Genomic DNA, 22291 nt, shown 5'->3' with positions numbered 1-22291 from the left:
AGCTACATGAAGCAGTGTGTGTAATTTTAACACTTGCAGAGGCACACCAGGAGCAGATGACCATACAAAGAAATGCATCACAAGCCGACATCAGCTCGTCTTGAAAATAGAAAAAAACGTTTACCTTTACCTCATGACTTGAAATTTTGGCCACGTTTTATATGAACCTCTGGCATTGTAACCTCATATATATATGGCATTATATATATATGTATAATATATATATATATATATATATATATATATATAGTATATATATATATATATGAGAGGAAATAAGGTATGTAGGACAATAGGTCCCCTTCACCTCATGATAACATAATGCAATCATCTCCCTATTGACATTATTTGGCACATATTACAAAGTACAGACAGTCAGGCTAACGGCTGCATCATTATTAATTATTGAATAGTCTACAGAAAAGGGCAGGTGTCTTCCATTTCAATATTAAAGCTCCTCTCGGACTGTGCCCCTCTGATCGTTAGGTGGCCACTCATGAGGTATTGTGCTGTATATGTAAAAAAAATAAAAAAATAAAAAAAAAGCAACGAAGGGAAGTAAAGGATGACTTCTTTTTTCTTCACACAACTTCTTCTGCCACATGTTACACATACTATCTGCTATCCCACATTTGCACAATTCATTGCACTGAGAATAAAGGTACACATTAAACACACCTGCAGAGACATCGGGAGGCAGTGGGATTCAGCTGGGAGGAAGATCTCAAGACAAGCTTTTCACTCTGCCCTCGAATGAACCCATTCAAAACGGGTATAAAACACTTTAGACAGGGTTGGAAACTATGTTGTAGGGACTAGATCATTTAAAGCATAAAGAGTCCTTAGGTTTGACAAATCTAATGTAGCAGTATGACAATATGAAGAGTAGAAAAATGGGGTTTAAATGCATACTGGAGACAAAAAGGGCACTTAGAGTATGATGCCAGGTGAAAAGGGAGTTGAAGACATCTATATCTCACATTTCTTTGCAATAACCAGCAGCGCTTGGATTCCTTTGGTGATAAATCATTAAAGCTTTGTTGCAAAATCAAAATTGAAAATGAAAACGACCACGTCTGCCAAAGAGGAATCTAAATGTGATTTCAGGTGCTTTGTGTCTTCATCCCGCACCTCCAAATTGTAACAGTGCTGATGCTATTTGCCAGGCAGCCGATGCCTGTGGATCTTTTAGTCTTTGTGTTTTCATAGAAAGGGTTACCTGGTGCTACACTTGTGTTTACTGTTGACTTGTCTCACTGCTTAGTCGAGATAATTGCCTCTGAGTGGCTGGGCATTAAGTACCCCAGAGTCCAGAGTCACACACTGCGATCTTTCAATGCATTGTGCACAGAAAATCATGGTTTCACTGTATGTCTCTAAAGCAGTCATTGTGCGCGCGCACACACACACACACACACACACACACACACACACACACACACACACACACACACACAGGCCATTTGTCTTGTCAAATCTACAAAAAACCTTTTCCCATAATGAAATTTTAGGAAAGTGGAAAGGATCTGTGTTTTTGAAGGCCACAAAGGATAGGTTCTTTTTTGCCAAATAAAGGGCTGTGCATATGCAGAACCCGAAGTTTCCCGACAGAATATTGAATTGGAACAAGATGATCGGTGTTGATCACTTAACCTGTCAGTTGTTTTAACGTTTTGGCTGATCGGTGTAGGGTTGACGTGATAACCCTTAACACACATAACGTTATTCATCCCTGCAACAGGAAATACTTTTTCCCTGACCTGATATGAAGTGTGTGTTGCACATGTGAGCATTTTTGATGATCGTCTCTGTCTAGTCCTTTCGTCTTATCACATTTAACCATACTTGTCTTTGTTTTTGTTGACGGGCAGTGATGGCTGATTTTGAGCCATGAGCGATAACACAACAAGACAACACCTATGTAGCCTACAGCCCTGTGGTGGAGAGTCGTGTTTTGCCTCCAGCTAATAAACTGATGTCATTGTGACGTCGGCTCCTAGAGGGTCTATACAGATACAGATGATGGCGTACTCGCTCATCATTCTGCAGCAATACGGCTGAAAACACGGAGAAAGAAGAAAGAAATCGAAAACAGACTCAACAAAATACCATCACGTGTTGAATGGGTTTATCTAAAGGCGTTTATTTTTCTACTAAATACTGTAAACCTTGGTCAGGTGGAGCTTGGCTGCAAAAATATTTCAAAGACAATACATTATTGACAAAAGTTTGAGAACCATCACCTTATCTGTCTGATGGGAACGTGTACAGAGGTGTACAATATCTAAGGCCTCTAAATACAAAGCACAAATACTATTTTACTACAGTCTTTGGATTTAACAGGGATTTCTCCATTTGTCAAAACAAACTGTTCCACTGATGTTTCCCTGTTTGTCTGAATGAATTCTCCAGCTTCTAATGACTGGCAGGAAATCCTCAGCATGTATCCTGTGGGGATGCCATGCCTCAGAGTGGAGGAGGATTTAATTGAGGCCACCTGTTCAGAATTCACCAGTCGTTTTCTGGAGGTTAAAGAGTGGCTTTCCACGGCAGTGATGTTAGTTATCCTTTGCTGGTTGATTACACATAAAGATAAGGATTTACTCTGTGCATCCCTGCATGTTTAGAACATATAGAATAAAATATGTAGGTGGCATAGACTGAATAGAAAAAAAGCTCCATCTGCATGAGCTCAACCTTCATCACTCCTCTTCATCTTGTGTCAAATTGCGGTATAAAACTGATCAAACCACCTGTTAGCTTGAGTGCAGCCTCTGAATTTCAATTTTACAAAGCTTTATTTGTTGCTGGCAGCTAACACAAGAGGGTGCTGCATCATCTCTTCACTGCAGACATGTTTGCTCTGTGAATGGGTGAGGTTAGAGTTCTTGGTAAACCTGCAGGGAGGGACTCTCCTGAGAGACTGTGAGTCTTTTTACTATGCAATGTGAGTCACAGGAAAAATGTTGAGCACTTGTTAGCATGTTAGAGGGAGAATTTAGGATTTAGGATTTTGAGTTAAAAGCTGCATGTGCATCTTTGCTCTGGAAGATGAAAGGACTTTATCATTTCCTTGTTATTCTTCTTTGAATGTACAAATGTCTTTGGATGTTTAATGGATCGAGTGACATCGATGTACGACATCAGGAGAGGTGTAATTCTACATGAAGGTCTCACCTGTTGTTCAGCTTTAACAAGACATCACCGTGTCACAGTTAATTATAAGTCTCAGTATCAACCACGTCTGTGTACAGTGGTGAAATGTGACAATATGTGCATTAGACGAGTGTGAAAGTGTACAGCGCCGCAGATTTCCACTGACACCCACAAAAAATTGCAACAGATGGTGAGCAATTAAGAAACGTGCGATAACATCAGGGCGCGATCGCAAACGGTGAAGTGGAAATGTGTCTGTGCATTTAAACAGACAGGTGCGCATCAACGCAAGGGTAGATTAAGGTGCTCCTGTTGCTTGTTATGTTGCTGGGTAGTTTGTGTGGAAGAGAAATCAGGATGTGATGACAGAAGTGAGGAAGCAGGGAGGGGTGGCATTCATCATTTCCGGGCCCAAGGGGAGACTCTGCCTTGAGAGGCCCTGTCGACAGTGACTTTCACAAGAGCTTTGAGTCTCTGCCCGAACCCGATTGGAAACATTTCTCCTGGGTTAAATCAGGTCGGGCTTATGCCAGTTTTGGTGGCAAGGTGTTAGAGTATTTTATCTCCAAATGACTTGACAAACAGTTAAGTCTCACTTTAACAGGACTTGGCACTGTGCTGCTCCATCTCCAGAGTACACTCTGCTGCTCTGAGACTGTGGAGCTCTGAGCTTAACAGTATATTCCAACAGCTGCCTGAATTTATGAACAGTCAACACAGTCTCACCCCCAGCTTGTTAAATACTGACGCTTGGTCAGTGGCCCTTGGTGTCAGATACCGATGCACATAGAGTCCCTTTGGCAGCAGCATGAGATGATCTGAGTGACTGTTGTGGTATAAAGAGACACAAAGTCTACATAGGGTGGGTGGGAGTGGAGCTGGATGGCCAGACTTTCACCCGGGAGACCGCTGTTCGCCTCCCATGTGTCCCAAAAGTCAATCAAGTAATTTTAACAACAATGTAGAGTGCTAGTACATGGAGTACGCTACTGGAGTGATGTATTCCACATGACGAATGTGATGCATGTCATGTAACATTACATTACATAAGTGATGATCGTACTTACTTTAAGCCAAACCATGATGTTTTCTTCTTAACTTAATGACAAATGCCGAAACCAGGCTGTTCTCATAAACTGCTTTTAAGTTTTCCTATGAAAAGTAACGCACCCAGTAGTAAGGGGGAGGCAGGTAGGGGGGGTGGATGGGTCACAAAAATGCAGACTTTCCCCTCAAGACAAATGTTCGGAACCGTGTGAACTTTGAGTCATTCTAAGGTGTGTCCTCACCATGTTTCTATTCCTACACCTAACCACAGTAATTTTAATTGCTTAAACCTAACCTCCATAATTTTAGGTTAAAGCACAAAACGTCATTTGTGGGGCACTAATTTGTAGGATATCATACAAACCGTTCTATGTGGATACGTTGCCTAAACCTAAGAAAGTAAATCCATTAGCTAATGCTTAACAGGTGTGGAAATAGCCAAAATAATTTGTTAGCAGTGTTAAATAAATATCCGTTAGCTGAGCTAATCGGCAGAGAGTGTCCTCTTGATAGGGATGTCCTGGGGGGAACTGCCCATGGGTCCGACAGCCCATTGGTCCGACATCCCATTGTTTCGACCATATTAAACCCATTGTTCCGAAGTCCCGTTGTTCCGAAATCATCATGATGCCCTGTGGTTAAGGTCTAGTTAGGTTTAGGCACAAAAACCACTTGGTTAGGGTCAGGAAAAGATCATGGTGTGGGTTAAAATGAAAAAGAAAGTGACAAACACATAAGCCGTAAGCCTGCTTCGCCTCAAGCCTTTCCCAGCTGACCCAGAGCTGGTCGCGGCGCACCATCAAGGTAGAAATATGCCCGCCGGGAGCCGTTCAGCACCGGGGACCGTCGGACTAATGGGATGTCGGACCAACGAGCTGTCGAACCAATGACATGGACCCGTCCTGGGTAGGGAGCTAGCTCACCTCCTGTTGGACAGTTGAGTCTCTAGCGAGGGTTCTTCTGGTACCAGGTTTTGCGAGGTGAAGTGCAAAAGGATGGACGGAATGCGACTGCGCAGGGTATTTATAGTTCTATGGGAAGACGGGCCTTCCCTTGCCTGAAACAGTCTCACTGGCCTTTACAGGCATTTTGAGAAAGGTTCCTCAGGTTGGTCTCGAGAGGACGCAATCCCCATACTTATGTGTTGTACCGAGTGTACCAAAAGGGAACAAAGGTTTTTACCTGCAGTCTAAGTTTATTTTGAAAAGAGACTGCATCAAGTTCACTACTGAAAATTGACATGCTGGAGGCGCCCCAGACTTTCATAATTTGACTTTGAGGGCCAGTGTCAGTATATGAAGAGTTGGGAGTGAGAATGTGTTGGAACGGTCCACTTTGTGCCCAAGTGTGCTCTGCCACTCGGAGTAGCTATTTATGAACGTAGTCTGTGCCACAAATGTCCGTTACTGCACTGAAAGGCTTTAGTTGACTTTAGTTTGTAATAAATGTCAGGTCGTGCTTGGACAGACACTATGCAGGTTCATGTGCTGAGTTTTGGGGCCATGATCGAAGCTCATCATAGATGTGTTTAAAAAATTCAAATATACGGCCTTAAAAATGTGATGACACTTCACTCAAATTGTTGATTAGCATGTTGGCAATTAAAAAGTCCTCAGATACAAAAACATCCTGGACGTGAATCACAAAGCATCGAGTCATGGCTCATTGTGCAGGTGAACATAGCACCAGAGGTACACACACACATGCACACACACGAGTCTGGCACGGCACTGGATCTTCCCTCCCACTGACAGATGGATGGGGTTAATATCATAATTAAGCACCTCGGCCGACGGTTCCTGTTTACTGCTCGGTTGCTAGGCAGTGACATCAGCTGATCCCTCCCTCCGTCCTCTCTAATCCCTTCCCTCTCCCTCACACACACACACACACACACACACACCACTCTCTCTCTCTCTTTCTCTCTCTCTCTCTCTCTCTCTCAGATAGGCAGCGCAGACGTGGGCAGAGTGTGGGGGTATAGGAAGAGGAGAGAGCGGGAGGGTAGGTAGTAGTGTGTGTGAGGCTGTCAGACAGCATGGTCTGGGTCTGAGGACAGCACAGGAAGACGCAGCAGCAGCAGCCTCCAGATCTCCATGTAGACCAGTGTGGTGACATCCACAGCTCACCTGGACCCGTCCACCCGTCAGCACCCACCCAGAGCAACACCCACCTCTTTCTGAGAAACAAGAGGAAGGAGAGGAGGACGAGGGGGGTGGGTCTGTTTATCTTCTTTTTTTTTTTTTCTTTTCTCAGTTTTTTGGTCTTGGGAGTAGGCTCCGGGCTGGACCGCATGCATGACACAACGCAAAGGCGAGAAACCCACCATCAGCATCCAGGAGCACATGGCCATTGACGTGTGCCCTGGCCCCATCCAGCCCATCAAGCAGATCTCCGACTACTTCCCCCGTTACCCGCGGGGCCTCCCCCCTTCTGTGCCCCACCAACTGGTGGCCTCTACCCTTTCCGGCTCCGCGGCCGCCACCTCTGCCACCGCCGCTGCCGAAAGTGACCGCTCCAATGAGGATAAACCGGACCGGGCTTGTGCCGGAGCCTCCGCCTCCTTACAGGCCACCAAGAGGGACGAGGAGCCCGACGTGGAGGGATACGACTCAGATGACTCCAGTGAGTGATGATCTCTCTTCTTGTCATCTCCTACTGTTTACCACAGTGTTTTCCAACATGTCCTCATGTGTGCGTCTATCCCTTTTAGTTCTCCCTCTCCCTCTCTCTTATTACTGCATCTCCATTTTTGCCACCGGTTGCCAGGCATCCTTCCAGCTGTGTGGCTTTGTGGCTTTATCTGTCACCTTTTCTTCTCTCGGCTCCCTCGTCCATCTCCTTCTATCTCCAATCACCTGCTGTATGTGTGTGTATGCGTGTCCCCGTGTGTGTGTGTGTGCTGCAGCTAACTCTTTCCCTCTCAGTCGACAGACAACTGTTGCTGCTGCAAAGAACACATCTCCCTCCTCCTCCTCCTCCTCCTCCTCCTCCTCTGCTCTCCTCCAACTGAAAGCATGATATGTGTGGTTTTATTGGAGCAAATGACTGCATGTGTGTGTCAACCGGTGTGTATGTGCGCATCATTCATATCCCCAGTGTCTACAGGGTGCTCAGTGTGTACTGCCGATCAGTCTCACCAGGCTGAATGATTCATGGCTTCTTGGTGAAGCTTCATATTAGTCGCAGTTTTGCGCTCAGCGGAGTCTGACTGCATCTGTAAGCTCATGTGTTGGCTGGTGGGAAGACAGGCAAGTTCCAATTGTGTGAGCGTAGTGTCTGTCTGTGGTAATTTCCAAAGCATAAAGATGCGTGTGTGTGTGTGTGTGTGTTCATATCTGTCTCCATCACAGAGGGGAGGCTCCTTTGAGAAAGCCATTGCTGAATGTCATTCCTTTAATCTAACAGGTTTGAGTGGATGAATAATAATGGGAATTAATAACATGCAGCACAGCTACTGGAGCAGTAACAAGTCAACGAGACTGAACAAGATTTCTGCGTCCTGTGAAAACCATTTTGGCTCCCAGCAAACATTTTCACGGAGAGATGAGATGCCACTCTGCAGCAGCGCTGTAGTAAATGTAATGCCAAAATGAAAGCTGCTGCTACCGGCATCATTTTTTATTTCTACAAACCTCAGTCGGATAAATCAGTGAAACAGCGAAAGAGTCTCTGTTTTAGCATTTGGCTGCCTCTGAACTTTGCCCGGCTACAGCTCGCTCTGAATGTTGCTCTCAGGGTGCACAGAAACACACCACTGCCTCACAGTGTGTTTGTATCAGACTCTCACCAGAGCTTGGCTGTGGGTGCTCTCTGCACAAGAGACTTGTGATTGCAGGTTAATGTGTGACAGCAGTGCAGCTTCCCTAAGAGTTAATCCATGCAGAGCGGCATGCAGTTGGTTGGGCTTAGGCCATCTCTAATCCAGAACTGGACAGGAGGGGGGATGGTAGGGAGCAGAGGCGGGTCGGGCCTGGCAGATGTTGCTCTATAAACTCCGCCAGGCAACCAGAATTTCACTCAGTCTGACAGAGAGATGTATTCCCCCGAAACTGTGAGAGCAGTCCTCAATTAGCGGGAGACTTGACCTCTGTAGCCTTTTTTGTTTTTCAGCAGTCACAACATGGCGTTTGGAAATGTCTTTGTTGGTGCAATGTGAAGTGTTTGGGAATTTATATTATCAACTGAAGAGTGATACTTCTGGTCTCTCTCAGACTAGTAGCACACTGCTAACTTAAATCCACAAACTGCAGCTATTTCTGTTGCCTTTCAGTTGAGACATTTGTTACAAGGTGAAAGTTCACTATCACCCAGATACAAATCCATATTTTATACACTTTAAGACAGTTTTGGCTAAGTACGCTGTGTGTATCTGTTAGCCACATAAGAAATCCATCTTCCCAGTGCCACATGTATGATGTATGGACAGATTACTACAAGGGCCCCCTGGGCACAGGCTCTCACCTACAAAAAGTCACTCAAATTAACACGTACTGATTATAGACTTTATACAAATATGGAAGTAATAACAGCTCCCTAAAAGTGAAGCCAAAACATCTTCATCACCCCCTGGTGACTGGCTGCAGTATAGGTCAAAAGCCCCGCCCTCTCCATGTTAGCAGACAGGACATGGTCCAAACTAAAAACCCATCCCAAAGATGGTTTCTGTCATCTCAGTTGGTCCTTATCACGCTGATGTTTGTTAAAGTGTTTGTTTAGTTCTGATAAGCTTGGTTATTAATAGTAATTTGATGTTAAAAAAAAGTGGTTTGATGTCATGATTGACAGCTGTGTGAGCCAATCATTGTGCTCCTAACCAATGGCAGTGCTCTCAATTGGTCGGACGGGTGTATGGGCAGGAACTCGATCGCAACTGGGCAGACTCTGGCTCCAAATGACGTCACCAGCACAAGATCAGAGATCATGTTAACATTCTACAATGCAGTGCTGGACAGTATTATTAGATACAGCATGACATCATGGTCGTTAACACCACAACCATGGCGTCTGTAGTGATGCGGGCGCTGCACCGGACTGTCAGGGTGAGGCCGGAAGGCGAAGCTTAAGATTTACTGGTCAATCTACATCCCAACTTTAACCTATGGTCATAAGCTCTGGGTAGTGACTGAAAAAATGAGATCAATGGGTTGTCTGACCCATTAATGCATTCACATACAGTGGTTACCACTTTGTATTAAAATCTCCTGCTTACATTAATAATAGCGTGATCATACAGAATATTTAAATAGCCTTGAGCTTTGAAAATAAATGAATATCCTTGAACACAGAGGGTCAGGCAGAGGATCAAAATCTGATATTTATGAGATATGGATAAATATGTGTGGGTCTAATAAACAAATATTGAAGTTAGCACAACAAACAGAATATTATGCGATCAAGTTACTATGACGAGTCGGTTCTCGGCGTGCTGGTCAGCTACAGCAGCAACGCAGAGAGAGTTATGCATAAGAATGGGACTGCGTGTGGAACTTTTTTTTGAAAAATTTCCTTCAGGACAATAAAGTCTATCTTATCTTTAGATGGCAGTGGTTGCGTCAAGGACATGTTGGCTTTATTATTGTACAGTGGGGTGAAGGAGAGATGCGTCGTCCATCTTTGTATAAAGGCTATGGTACTGAGCAGGAAGAGATTCAAAATGACAACAAAGAGATGCAAAGAAACTAAAATCAGACACAAAATAACAGCAGAAGACACTAAGTTATCTCAAAGAGACACAAAACTACTGTGAGAAACAAAACGAAGAGGCTAAACAACTATAGAGTGTATGCATCTTGCTCCGATGTGGGAGGGGTGGGGGGCCTTTTGCATATCTGAGCCTAGGGGCCCATTGTCTGATGATCCCCCTGGCTACATGCTAATCTGGGTGGGACACACTGCAGTCCACAAGGTGGGATAAAGCACAAGGAACCATGAGCTACTTCCTACCTGTTGCTTTTGTGCAGCCAGGCGTACAGTAGATAATTCAGGTCGTCCATTAGTTTCACGGCTAGTGGTTCGATCCCTGGCTCTTCTTGTCTTCATGTCAAAGTGTCACCAAATTGTTCCTGATGAACCGGTTAGCCAGTGTGAATGAGAGGCAAATTAAGTTAAGTGCTTCATCTGTTAAGGTAAGAAGTCATGATAAGAGCTGTCCATTTACAACTGCCTGCTGTTATCAGAGGGGCAAGACCCCAAAAGTGGCGACTTTGACACAGTGCCTACTGATGCAGCTCTGATTAGGAGAAGTAAGGGTTCAGTCTTCTTAAAGGTGTTTGTCAGATACGCGAAAAGCATCTCACGCCTCCCATCGTACAGTTACTTTCCAAAATAGACAATCTGACAACGATGTCATACACAGTGATCGGCAAGGTGTGTGGAGGTGTAAAAGTAGGCAGAGTTTCTCAAGCTCTCCTTTTCTAAACTTTTCTCATGTACCAGGTGTACCAGGTGCAACATGATGAATCCTTTGAGGAGAGACTTACAGAAAGTTTGCGCTATTGTCCCCATTTGTGCAGTACAGCATGCAGAGACTACAAAGACATGCCAAGACACAGTTCTTGGAGTGAAATAGGGGAATGCAATCAGGAACATAACAGGAGCAGCTGGTGAGTGTGGCCATTCAGAACAGAACACTTTTGCCTTTAGACAATGAGGCACGACACAGCTTGGGAGCTAGTGTGAAGCATACTGAGGTCGTAAACAATACATATACAATCTGAAAAGACAGATGCAGCCGGCAACCAACCAGCACAACAATTCTGCACCTGTGTAAGAGGAAATAGCTCTACATACCAGCAGACGGCATTCGTCTGTAATCGCCATTCAAAAAGGGAGACCGGAGGACTGTCTTGATGCAAGTTAGCCAGTTAGCATATTAACAACACAATGCAATGTTGAAAGAACAAAGCATATTTACTATGCGCCAGTGAATAAGAACACAAACCATCAAGAAACTTTTCTGCTAAAGAGCTCAGTGGCTGAAGAAAAATAATCTCACCATATGTAACACGTTTGTTTTGGTCTCATGCCCCCTTGACTTTAGCTCTTTGTTTACTTTCCTCACTTCTGTTTCTCTTCCCGTGTGCTGAGCTGAACTGCCAATGAGAGTGATTTCATTCACCAGCAGGCTCAGGCATCACCAACGGCAACTTAACATGCTGAAGCAGCCGGAAAAAAAGCCAACATGGGCCCATGAGTGGCAGGGGTAGGGCAACAGACGCTAACCAACACTCCAACTGACTGACAACCGACAATCAGCTTGGTGTGTAAAGGCCTTAGAGGACAAGTAAGTGCATTTTACCAGTGGGCTTGTGGAGATCCAGGTCATTTTATACTCGGAGGTCAAACTTTTTAAGGCTTCATGCACCTCAGAGCAACTTTCAAAGGAGTAAACAAGACCCCGCTGCATCTAGTTCTCTTTATACACCCATGGTTGGGATGTTGTTGTGTGCATAAAACTACTGGAACTTTAACGTGGTGTTGATGCAGATGAGGATCAATTACACTGCAGGCTTATGCAAACGTCAAAACCACAACTCCTCCCCATCCTCCCTGCTAATAAGGCAATTAGACACAAACATCTGCTGGAGCATCATCTTAATGATTTTACAATCACCTGAAGAGTCATCGGTGATGTAGGATAATTACCATGTCAACTCCACTTCCAAAAAAAAACAAGGCCAAAAGAGGAAGCAGCATCAGTGTAACTATGGTAGCAATTAACTGTAAATAAAAATATTGGATGGATGATCCAAAGTCTGAGTCATCTGTGTGCTTATCATAAGCCTCACCTACGGTGTTGATGTGTCTAATGTAGGCAGGCACTTAAAATAAATAAATAAAAAATGAATAACAAGTGGCTGTTTGGGTCTGATGCAACATCCCAAATAATCCCAAGCTGCTGCTGCTGCTGCTGCCAAGGGAGTTAAAGGAGAAACATAAGGCATATAAACAAAATACTACTGCAGCAGTACCAGTCTGCTGTAAGAAACGGTGCCATAGACTCAGTTACTGAGAGCTGCTGAGCATCTTATAGAAGAAGTCACTCCACAGCACATTAACGTAACAGGTGATATACCTGCTCATCATCACGGTTTAGTGTCAGTCAGATTTTCAACACTCGTTATTTTGCACCAACGCTCAACAGTCACACAGTGAGCCACTGTACAAACATCCTCCTCAGTGGTTCAGACTGTACTGCAGTGTGGCATAGCAAAAACACACATGATTCTGTGTTGAAAAACTGTGACTGAGTGAAAAGAGAGCCTCCATTGTTACTCTCCATCTACTTGGTGCTGGATGGAAAATATAAAGAAAAAAAGCTATACTACACCAGGCAACAATGCCCCACTATAATCATAATCATAATCATTAACAACATAATCATAATCATACATAAACTTAACAAATTGGCATTTTAATTCCTACCATTTCGAATGTTGCGTTCACATGAAATCAGGCAAAGGGCAAACACCTTGTGGACAGCATGGGACGATTTGACACTGTTTTGCTCACAAACAATGGAATAAAATATACTAAATAAAATAATTTTGTCCAGTAATGCCCAAATTGGCCATGTTTTCCATTTTTTTGTATGAAGGAACTACATAACTTCTAGTTGTAAATTCCATTGTGGAGGACGGCAAAAAGTTCAAATATCTTAACTTTAAACGGCAATGTTGTCTACTGTTTTCGTTGCTAGTATACTCAGCCAGTCTCTCTTAATTTTAGCATCCTGCCCTCGTCCACTCAAAAGAAGACCACTTCTTCAAGAAGGTCTCGCTCTGGTTGTTTTGGTGCATACCCGAGTGTGATTGCTGTGTTCATACCTGCCCAAATGAACCACACTTAGGGGGCAAACAAACTTGAGTTCGATTGAACCAAACCAAACAGGGCAGGTGTGAAAGCAGCCTTAAATGTCTTAAATTTCTCCTGGGGGAGATCCCCTAGACCTCATTGAGGGTTACATCCCATTAATTGTTTCTTAAAACTGGTCCACCCAACGTTAAATAGATGACCATAGCCCTGTTTAGTGGATATTCGTTGAGACCTTGTAAAGCAAACAAATATAATCAAAATGTATTGAGTCATAAGCTTGACAGGTTGATGCTGTGCAACACTGAGAAAAGATTGCTCCGTCGATTTTAAAGCAGTACTGAAAGTCTTTCTGAAGGACAGCTGAAACCAAGCCTATTTGATGAAAGCTCACTTTTAAAAGTCGGGAACACGTCGTATTAGTTTTACAGACACAATAGCTTCTACTGGCAACAAGCTCAGAAGAATAACAGCAATGGAATTGATTTTATAACCACTTTCTCCTTTCTTATCAGCTAAGCTTGATTCCAGCTTCATCTCATCTCGGAGGGTTAGTAAAGTTTTAACAAACTTGTTGTTGAGGCTTATCTCACCTCATACATATGAATCACACTCTGAGGTAAACTAATTTCTCCCCTCCCGGCAGTGCGGCAAGCAGCACTGTGATCCGAATAAAAAAGCAGCTTCAGTTTGAATTTGTTTGAGCTTGAAACTAACTTTCACCCTGTTGCTGCATGAAATGTAAGAAAAGGAACTCTCCTCTTCCTGTTGTTTGTGATTTTAAAAGAGGCAGCGCTGCCCCAAATTGGCTCTTCACAGTCCTGCGGGACTTGATCCAGTATCTGCGTGCTTCCTCTTGGGGAGGAGGTGGGGGAGGGTGGAGCTGTGTGGCAGTGTCCTCCTTCATGTACCAAACCACACAGGGATATCTCAATCGGTGCTCTGAACCTGCTGGCTCATCTGCATAACAGCAGCATTTTTCTGATTCATTGTGACTCAACCTTGATTTTAATTGAAAGAGAAAAGTGCATCACCCACCAAGTGTCCCAGCTCCCCTGCGAAGAAGGGGAAATCAAAACCAATTAGACATCCAGATCTCTGCCACGTCAATTAACAGCTGTTTGTAGTGGGTGTAGAGGGGTGCGTCCCCACTGCAGCCAGGAGAAATGACCGGTGCGACCCACATGACAGAGCAGGCTTCTGTGTTTCTGCGAGATAAGCCTCAGAGCCATGTGTGTTGACAGGACTAGTGCAGGTTGGTTGAGGGGGGGAGAGTTGGTAATGTATGCACACACAGGTCTCCCCTGAGATGTCTCGCTCTGGCAGTACTGCTGTCTCTTCAGCACAAGAGTTGAGCTATAGTGTTTGCTTGTAGTTGTCAACTGGTGAGGAGAGATGCAGTCACAGTGGGAGAGGGGTGTCGAAAACAAAAGAAAATGATCTGACAGAAAGGGTACATAAAATCAACTAAAGCTATATTTTATATCTGAATGTTTTTGAGGTTAATGGGGATTTAATTGCCAAATTTGACATAATTTCTTCATAAAAATGTGTCTCCTGACATCTTTGGAGTTTTGACTTAAAGCCCCTACAAGGAACTTTCATTTTGAGTTAATTTTGGACAAAAGCAGTAGTGTTTTGCTGGAATGAAGCCTATATTTCCCATGAGCTCTAGTGCGTATTGTCGTATTGTTGCGCATGTGTTTGTTTTGGGGATGAATAAAACAACAAGATGGGAAAACTTTGCCCCCGCTCCTATCAGGGATCCCAGCTCACCTCTGCTGCACCCCAGCTCCACCTCTCCGGCGTAAGAGCCACCGCTGCCGGGGTAAACGCAGCGGTCGGCTGGTAAGGATGAAAGCCTGTTTGGCGAGCACTTCCACGGCTTCTTGGCCTGAGTATGGCGCGGTGCCTCGCCTCTTTATTTCTCGGCATTCACTGGACCCTGTCGATACCTGGCTGGTACCTGTCGTCGGCCTGGATGAGGTGTTCCAGCCCCGTGGCCCCTGCTCTCCTCATCCCCACTGGCACGGGGTGAATCTGCGCAACCTGCGGCCTCTGTGTGTGGTTCCCCGGACAGCTAACGCCGTGGACCCACCGGCTCCTGCCAGGATTGGGCTGGTAAATGCTAGATCGCTAGCGAACAATATGTTTATCCTGAAGGATTTCCTGACTTCCCGAGGATTGGATTTTCTCTGTGTGACTGAGATGTGGCTGACTGTTGGTGAGTCCAGTGCTTTCACAGAACTTTTACCTGATGATTGCTGCTATTTTAACTCCCCACGGATGTCGGTCAAGGAGGAGGAATAGCGACTATTTATAAGAGTCACTAAATGTAAGCAGCTAGGTAAGATGAAGTGTGTCGTCTGAGTGCCGTAAATCACTTCGTCCTGGATGCGACCTGCCGCGGACCCGGACACAGTTTCCTAAAGGTATGGATATACACTATATAGAAATAGCTTATCTTCACACCGATGGTCTCATTTGCTGTTGTAGGTCACGCACAGACATCAGCAGAAATGAGAGACTTTTGCATATCCGGTTAAAAGTTCCTTGTAGCGGCTTTAAATGAGATAAACAAAGGAGTGTAAACACAATTATAATCACTGTGAGCGGTGGGTCTTGTTGAGTTTTAATGCCAGCAGTGTTTGTCAGCGTTTAACAGCGATATATATGATATAGGGATGAGGGAGTACACCATTACCTGTATCTGTATCAGTAGCCCCTTTTGGACTGCCTCTTCAAGGCAGGAATTACATGCTGTTATGCCGCCTCGACATTCTGTTTAAAAGGTACAACCACGGAATGGAGGGACAGAGTGGTCCCTGTGTCAGTATAAACAGGACAGCCAGCAGGACGGGATCATGGGCTGTACAGGTGTGATGTTTTGACAACATGTTATGTGTGCAACCCTCAGTGGGAGATTTAAATAGTAGCTGTTAGCGGCTAACTCAAAGAACAAGATTCAAGAGCTCCTTACTCTCCAAGCAGAGGACGAGATCAGCCGCCATATGAACTGAGACAGTAAAGTGTGTCATATAACATACACTGACGCATATGTCATGTCACACAAGAGGCCGATGCTGTTGTGTTATGCGGGATTTGAGCTTCTGCATCGAATCAACACCATACCTACGGGGTAGGCTCTGTGTCGATGTAGAGCCTATGCTGAAGCCTGACACTCCGTTCCCACCAAAAGATTCATGAGCGTCATAAGCAGCCAGCAGCCATTCATTTTCAATGAACACTCGCGACGAAGAGCGTCACTCGCGTCGGCTGCAGCGAGCGACAACGATCAGCGCGATGCCAGCGACCTGAGCGTCAAGCTGAAGTTGAGAGAAGCTCAACTTTATGCAAATGAGCAGCACCGCCGCCGAAGCAGCAACGAGCAGCAGCCAGTTGCAGACCGTGAATATTCTCAAGGTGGGACAGTGAAAGAAAGAAAGAAAGAAGGCACCGCCCCTTGGCAGCCTTCTGCAAGCCCTGCCAGAGCTGCCAGGCAGCGCGATGCCAGCGACCTGAGAGACCGCTGGCGATTTTGAATCTTTTGGTGGGAACGCACAGTGACGTGCGGCAGTTGCAGCAACGCAGACCTCCTGTCTATCATTGGAAGCTGAAACCATTTCCCTCAGGGGACCCAAAGCTTTAATTTACTTTTCTTTCACAGATAAGAAACAATAAATTGTAAAGACAATAAAGCCTCCACAAAAAAAGCATTTAAAGTCTTGTGTGTGATTTATCCTGGCTTTATACGAGCGGAGGAAATCGCCGCTCATTGCTAGGCTAATTTATACAGTGTAAAATACCATAGGCTTGTGCTAATAACGTTAGCATGTTATATTTGTTTGGAAAACGTGTTTAAAATGACACAGTGGTTTTGTCAGTGAACCTTGTGAGTTGTAATGGAGCCAAATTTTGTGAGGCTACCTTTGTTAAATGTTGCTGTTGTCCTTTGCTTCATATGAGAAGAGAAAAAGTCTGCTAGCCGCCAGGGGTAATTTATACAATGTAAATTGCCACAGGCTTGTGCTAAAAACATTAGCATGTTGTAATTGTGTTGGAAAATGTGTCCAGATAAAGATGAATTCTTTGTCTGTGAATCCTGCGAGTTAACGAAGCCGATTTGTGTACTTGTGTTTGGATCAACTAAATTTTACAGCACTTCACAGAAACCCCACCCCCTACCAGTGTTTTGGAGGTGTAATTGCAACAGACACACCACCACAGTATAAATACTCACAACAGCATAGGCTTCATGTGTAGGTTATGACATGGTCATGACATTGTTATGGGTTGATCAGAAATTGTTTTTATGATGTATTAGAAAACTACTGATATTAAGCTTCATATAATTTTTGATCACAAAAGTAGGAGAACAATTTAGCTACCTAAATAAGGGTTTTCCTTCATCACGAATAAGGATATTGACACATTTTACGGGAACAGTACTCATGCTCATAAAACGTACATTATCCATACCAGATAGTTGTTTTTACTCTGAGTATTTGGCTCAACCCTTACATGACAGACTTGTAGGGGATCAAGTGGGATTAAGCAAAATATGAATCCACAATTGATTTAATTCAAAATAAAATCAGGGTTTTTTTTTTACAAGTGTTCATCTCACATTGTCTCATGTCTATAGAGATAATAGCAAAAGAGTTTTTCTCTAATCACCCATACACAATGTAAGCAGCCTCTTCAGCCTCAAACAATCCTAAATTCAATATTTTGAGATGTGGATCATTTATCAGATTACTTTGCTATATCTTCAATAAGTATATGATTAACTCTGTTTGTTTAACACGTCTAGATGAATATAACTTAGACAAAAAAGTGAGGAGGGCAATGACTTCAGATCAGGACAGGAGGAAATGAGTTTTTTCTGCAGAATCAGCCATCCTATTGTAAGCTGTGCTGGAGTGTGGCGCTCTATCTCCTTTCATGGCCACAGGGAAGTGAAGAGCTGAGGGTGATGCAGCAACCTCATCTCCTGGTGCCTGCCAGATCTTTACACCCCACCTCTTCCTAATCCTGTCAGACACAATAAGATTTTTTTTCTTTTAAATCAACCCAAAGCGGTCCAGTCACCAGAAGAAAATGTTGGAATTGCACATCTCTGCACACTGAACTTTATATACAGATCATATCATGATGAAACTAGTGATTTACACCCCTAGTGACTTCAGGAGTATATCACTTGACTACTGTGCTTTGTGACGTACACGAGTAACTACGCTTCATGGTTGAAAATTGAACACCAATCTCAACCACCCATCCCTCCCTCCCATCCTACTCAGACTTTCTCTCTCTTTCTAAAACGTTATTGTCGCAGATGGGATCACTTTGGAGTTAGCTGAAAGTCTGGTGCATCTTGTACAGTCGTTGTAAGAAGCCAAAGGCCACTGACCAGGCTGCCGTATTTGTGATTAAAGAGAGTGGATTGCAAGGACATGATGTCCCGATGAGTTCTATGCAATGAGACTTACAGATTTAAAATGTGAAAAAGGCTGTACTGATACTGGATCAGTTCTCGCTATCAGAAGATATCCTGAGTTTAAATTATGAAATTGGCATTGGGAGGGAAAACGTTGGACTGGTGCATCCCTACCTGGTTGATCAAATGGCTGTCCCCAACTAAGAATTTTCCTAGTTGACCAATAGTGGTCATTTAGGGCCATTAGTTGACTATTCACCCACATGTTTATGATATTAAATTTACTTATTTAATTATATATTTCGGGCGGGGCAACACAATGGGTTGAGTTCAAGGTCGACTAAGTTACCAATGAAATCTCCGTCTAATAACCTTTCTTGTCGACTCGCATTTGGTTGACTATTAGGGGGCAGCCCCAGGTGAGAGAAGCATGTCTTACCACAGTAGTTCAAGATTCAAGATTCAAGATTCAAGATTAACTTTATTGTCTCACAAAGTGAGAAATTTGTTCTGGGCCATTCGCCCATGCTGCAGCCACAACACAGCCCATACAATACAATACAACACAACACCAAACATACAATAAATATGCGCGTTCCATATCGTACAAGTAGCAGTACAGCAATCACAAAGCACACAACACCACATCACAGCTGGTTGTGATCACAAACTCAGCATACTACATCTAACCACCCTCCAGTTAGATGGGGATGAATGAGGTCAGGTGTGCTTCAGACCTGAACCCTTCAAACCGTAGAGGTTAGTACAGCAGTGTGTTCCTCCGTACAGGATTTAGTATGAAGCTGCTCTTTAAAAGTTCATTAAAATTTACTCGGGGGCTCTGCCATTTGTTGCCTTGTACATAATTAAAATAATTTTTTAAAACTGATTATAAAACAAACTGGGAATCTGACTAATGAGGGTAAGTACCTCTCTGTCTGAGGCCCAGTGAGAGCAGCTATCCACAAAAACCTGATGATGTCAGAAAAAGAAAGGGCAGCCCCATTCTGAGGTGCAAGAGAAGAATAATTTCCTACGTCCCCGTGCACCATCCCAATTTACAGTCAGAGTCTGGGGATTTTTCACATGATTTTTGTCTTTTCAGAGTATTATAAGACTTGCAGCACAAAATCACAGGCTAAGATGTTATTGTATGTCTCTTCAAACCACAAATACGTTACATTTGTATGTTTCATATGTATCATATCAACATTTCTAAAGTGATGTAGGATAAGACCTAACTTTGCCATCTGGAGGTGGAGAAGACTGCGGATAGCGTGGCACCAGAAGGCTGCAGACCACTGCTGGAGATCAACAAACAACAAACCGATTGTTTTTTCAATATCATCCGCCTGCAGAGCCGTAGAGCCTCCATTTTAGATGTGCACATGCACTAGCTCGAAAGGGCGGGGTATCTGTCAGTCATATTTTAATGTGGCCAATCAGAGGCCCACAGTCTCATGACAGTCAAAAATGTATCAGTTTTTAATTCAGCCAATCACTTCACAGTAGTGGCAGTTGTCAACATTTCAACTAGTTAGCTATGCTAGTGCTAGCTAGTGACTGCGTAACTTCCCAGTCATAATGGAACATAGTAACTAGTAAAAACCACTGCGCACTATAGATGGAACATCGCAAGAAAGCATGTTCTTTATTTAAATTATCAGACAATGAATCACAGTTGTTTGTTTCTGGCTGCCAGCATTAGGTGGTGTAGCTAGCACGCTAGCTAAGTTGCCTGACAAGTTGTCTATTTTCACACAAAATGTAGATTAAAAATGTTCCCGTCTGTTGATACTTTTTTGAGGGTTAATGTTAGAATTGATGGCCCAGAAGGTAGGGGCATGAAAGCCCTGGGAAAAAAATGACAAAGGCCCCGGCTCCACATCCAGGGCTGTGTGGAGACTGGAGAAAAGCCAACAACAGAACCCTCTGATGTCCCACCCTCCACCTTGGTCTTGTCGGCTGCACATCCTTGATACAAATCTCCAGTTCCACCACATCCCAAAGGTGCTCTATTGGACTGAGATGTGGTGATTGTGGAGGCCATTGGAGTACAGTGAACTCACTGTCATGTTCAAGAAACCAGTTTGAGATGATCTGAGCTTTGTGACATGGTGCGTTATCCTGCTGGAAGTAGCCATCAGAAGATCAGCAGCAATACTCAGGTAGGCTGTGGTGTGTAAACCATGCTCAGTTGGTACTAAGAAAATCTCCCCCACACCATTACACCACCAGCAGCAGCCTGAACCGTTGATACAAGGCAGGATGGATCCATGCTTTCATGTTGTTCACACCAAATTCTGACCCTACCATCTGAATGTCACAGCCAGGGGCGGGCTGAGGTTGAAATTCAGCCCAGGAGCTTGATTTGGAGAGGCCTTTTTTCCGATCACATGACAGACGCAAGTGGAACCGTAATTTTAACACGAATACTTTATTTGCAATATAAAAACAATCTAATGATATTAAACACAACACACAGTAGAGTGTATTGAATATAATATAATTATATGCAAAAACCTATTGCCAACCCAGTCCTGCACACTGCACCTGTACCTGCCACTGTTTTTTTTGGTGGTTCCTGCTCCACTTTCCTCCTTCTTCTCCTCCACCTTGTCTTCCATCTCCTCCTCCTCCTTCTCCTGTCCCTCCTCATCTGTCTCTTCCTCCTTCTTGATAAAGCAGATTAATGATTTATGCACATATGGTGTAACATTGCTCATAGGCTACCTTTAATGTTCTGTGTGCCATGAACACATCCAAAAACACAAATTAGAGTTCTCAATGGACCTGAAAATGACAACCCTACCTTGCGGGTTTTTAAGCCCAGACCCGACGCAGCCGATATACCAGCATTAGCCTAACTGTCTGCCTGAACAAAAGGAACCTGGCCCTACCCAGCCCGAGTCATTTGCATATTTTTCGGCCCGAACCCGCGGGTCCGGTCGGGTTTGTCAGGCCGACCTGACTCATCTGGGATGATAGGGCCACATAGGCAGTGCTTGCTAACCGCTCGTATGTCCCCTTAATATGCAAAATATTGTTGGACGTGTTGTTGGTTCAGAGATGGTCTTCATCTCTTGCCTTTCTATCATCTTGAACCAGTCTGGCCATTCTCCTCTGACCTCTGGCATCAACAAGGCTGGATATTTTCTCTCCTTGGGACCATCCTCTGTAAACCTTGCCTGAGTGTCAGACTGAAGCTCGCAGAACCTTCAGTCTGACATTGCCTCCACTGAAGGCGATTTGCAAGGGGGAGGGAATTTGATTTTTCCCTAACCAATCAGTAGAGATCAATGACTCACCCAGAATCTGACGTCATTAGTATCCATGCCTCGAGGGTGCCGAAAACAAGCGAGCATTGCCCGTTTAAAATGTCTCCGTCGTCATGCACGCCCAGCTGCATCGCCGTTAAATCCAGTTTAGCAGCTTCCTTAATTTGGTCCTCCATTAACGCGAGTAGTGGCGAAATACCTCGATAGCATCGTTAATGTGGTTTGTAGGATCTGTAGCGGTCGCCATTGTTGCTATCCTCACCAGTTACCCACCGGGGTACAGCTTGACATCAGCGGGGCGCTGATTGGCTAATCGCTAGACCTGCTCCCACCCCCGGCGTTCATTGGTCCGTCCATCGTTTGGACGAGATAAATCGCAAATTCATTGCACTATGCCAGACCAGAGATGCAAGCCTACTCAGTTGAGTGGGCAGGGTCTATGGTCTGGAACCAGGCTACTGTAAACCCTAGAGATGGTTGTGTGTGAAAATCCCAGTAAATACTCAGACCCCTTCTGGCCCCACAGCCATGCCACGTTTAAAGTCACTTAAATCACCTT

At 44.3% G+C, this 22291-nt stretch overlaps 1 protein-coding gene and 1 long non-coding RNA gene across 2 annotated transcripts in view; one reads left to right on the top strand and one right to left on the bottom strand.

The window, feature by feature from the left end:
* LOC125897830 (uncharacterized) overlaps positions 1-22291 on the bottom strand; it is a 108115-nt gene that overhangs the window by 2225 nt on the left and 83599 nt on the right. The gene's annotated exons all lie outside the window — the stretch shown is intronic.
* The window catches only part of doc2b (double C2-like domains, beta), a 247321-nt gene continuing 231183 nt past the window's right edge, over positions 6154-22291 (top strand). Inside the window, exon 1 of the mRNA XM_049591263.1 lies at positions 6154-6828. Coding sequence (XP_049447220.1) covers positions 6501-6828 — 328 coding nt within the window. The 5' untranslated portion in view covers positions 6154-6500. The remainder of the gene's footprint in view (positions 6829-22291) is intronic.

Source organism: Epinephelus fuscoguttatus, linkage group LG12, assembly GCF_011397635.1.
Source record: "Epinephelus fuscoguttatus linkage group LG12, E.fuscoguttatus.final_Chr_v1".
Lineage (NCBI taxonomy): Eukaryota > Metazoa > Chordata > Actinopteri > Perciformes > Serranidae > Epinephelus > Epinephelus fuscoguttatus.
The sequence above is the reverse complement of the archived record's forward strand: the minus strand, read 5'-3'. Positions and strand labels throughout refer to the sequence as shown.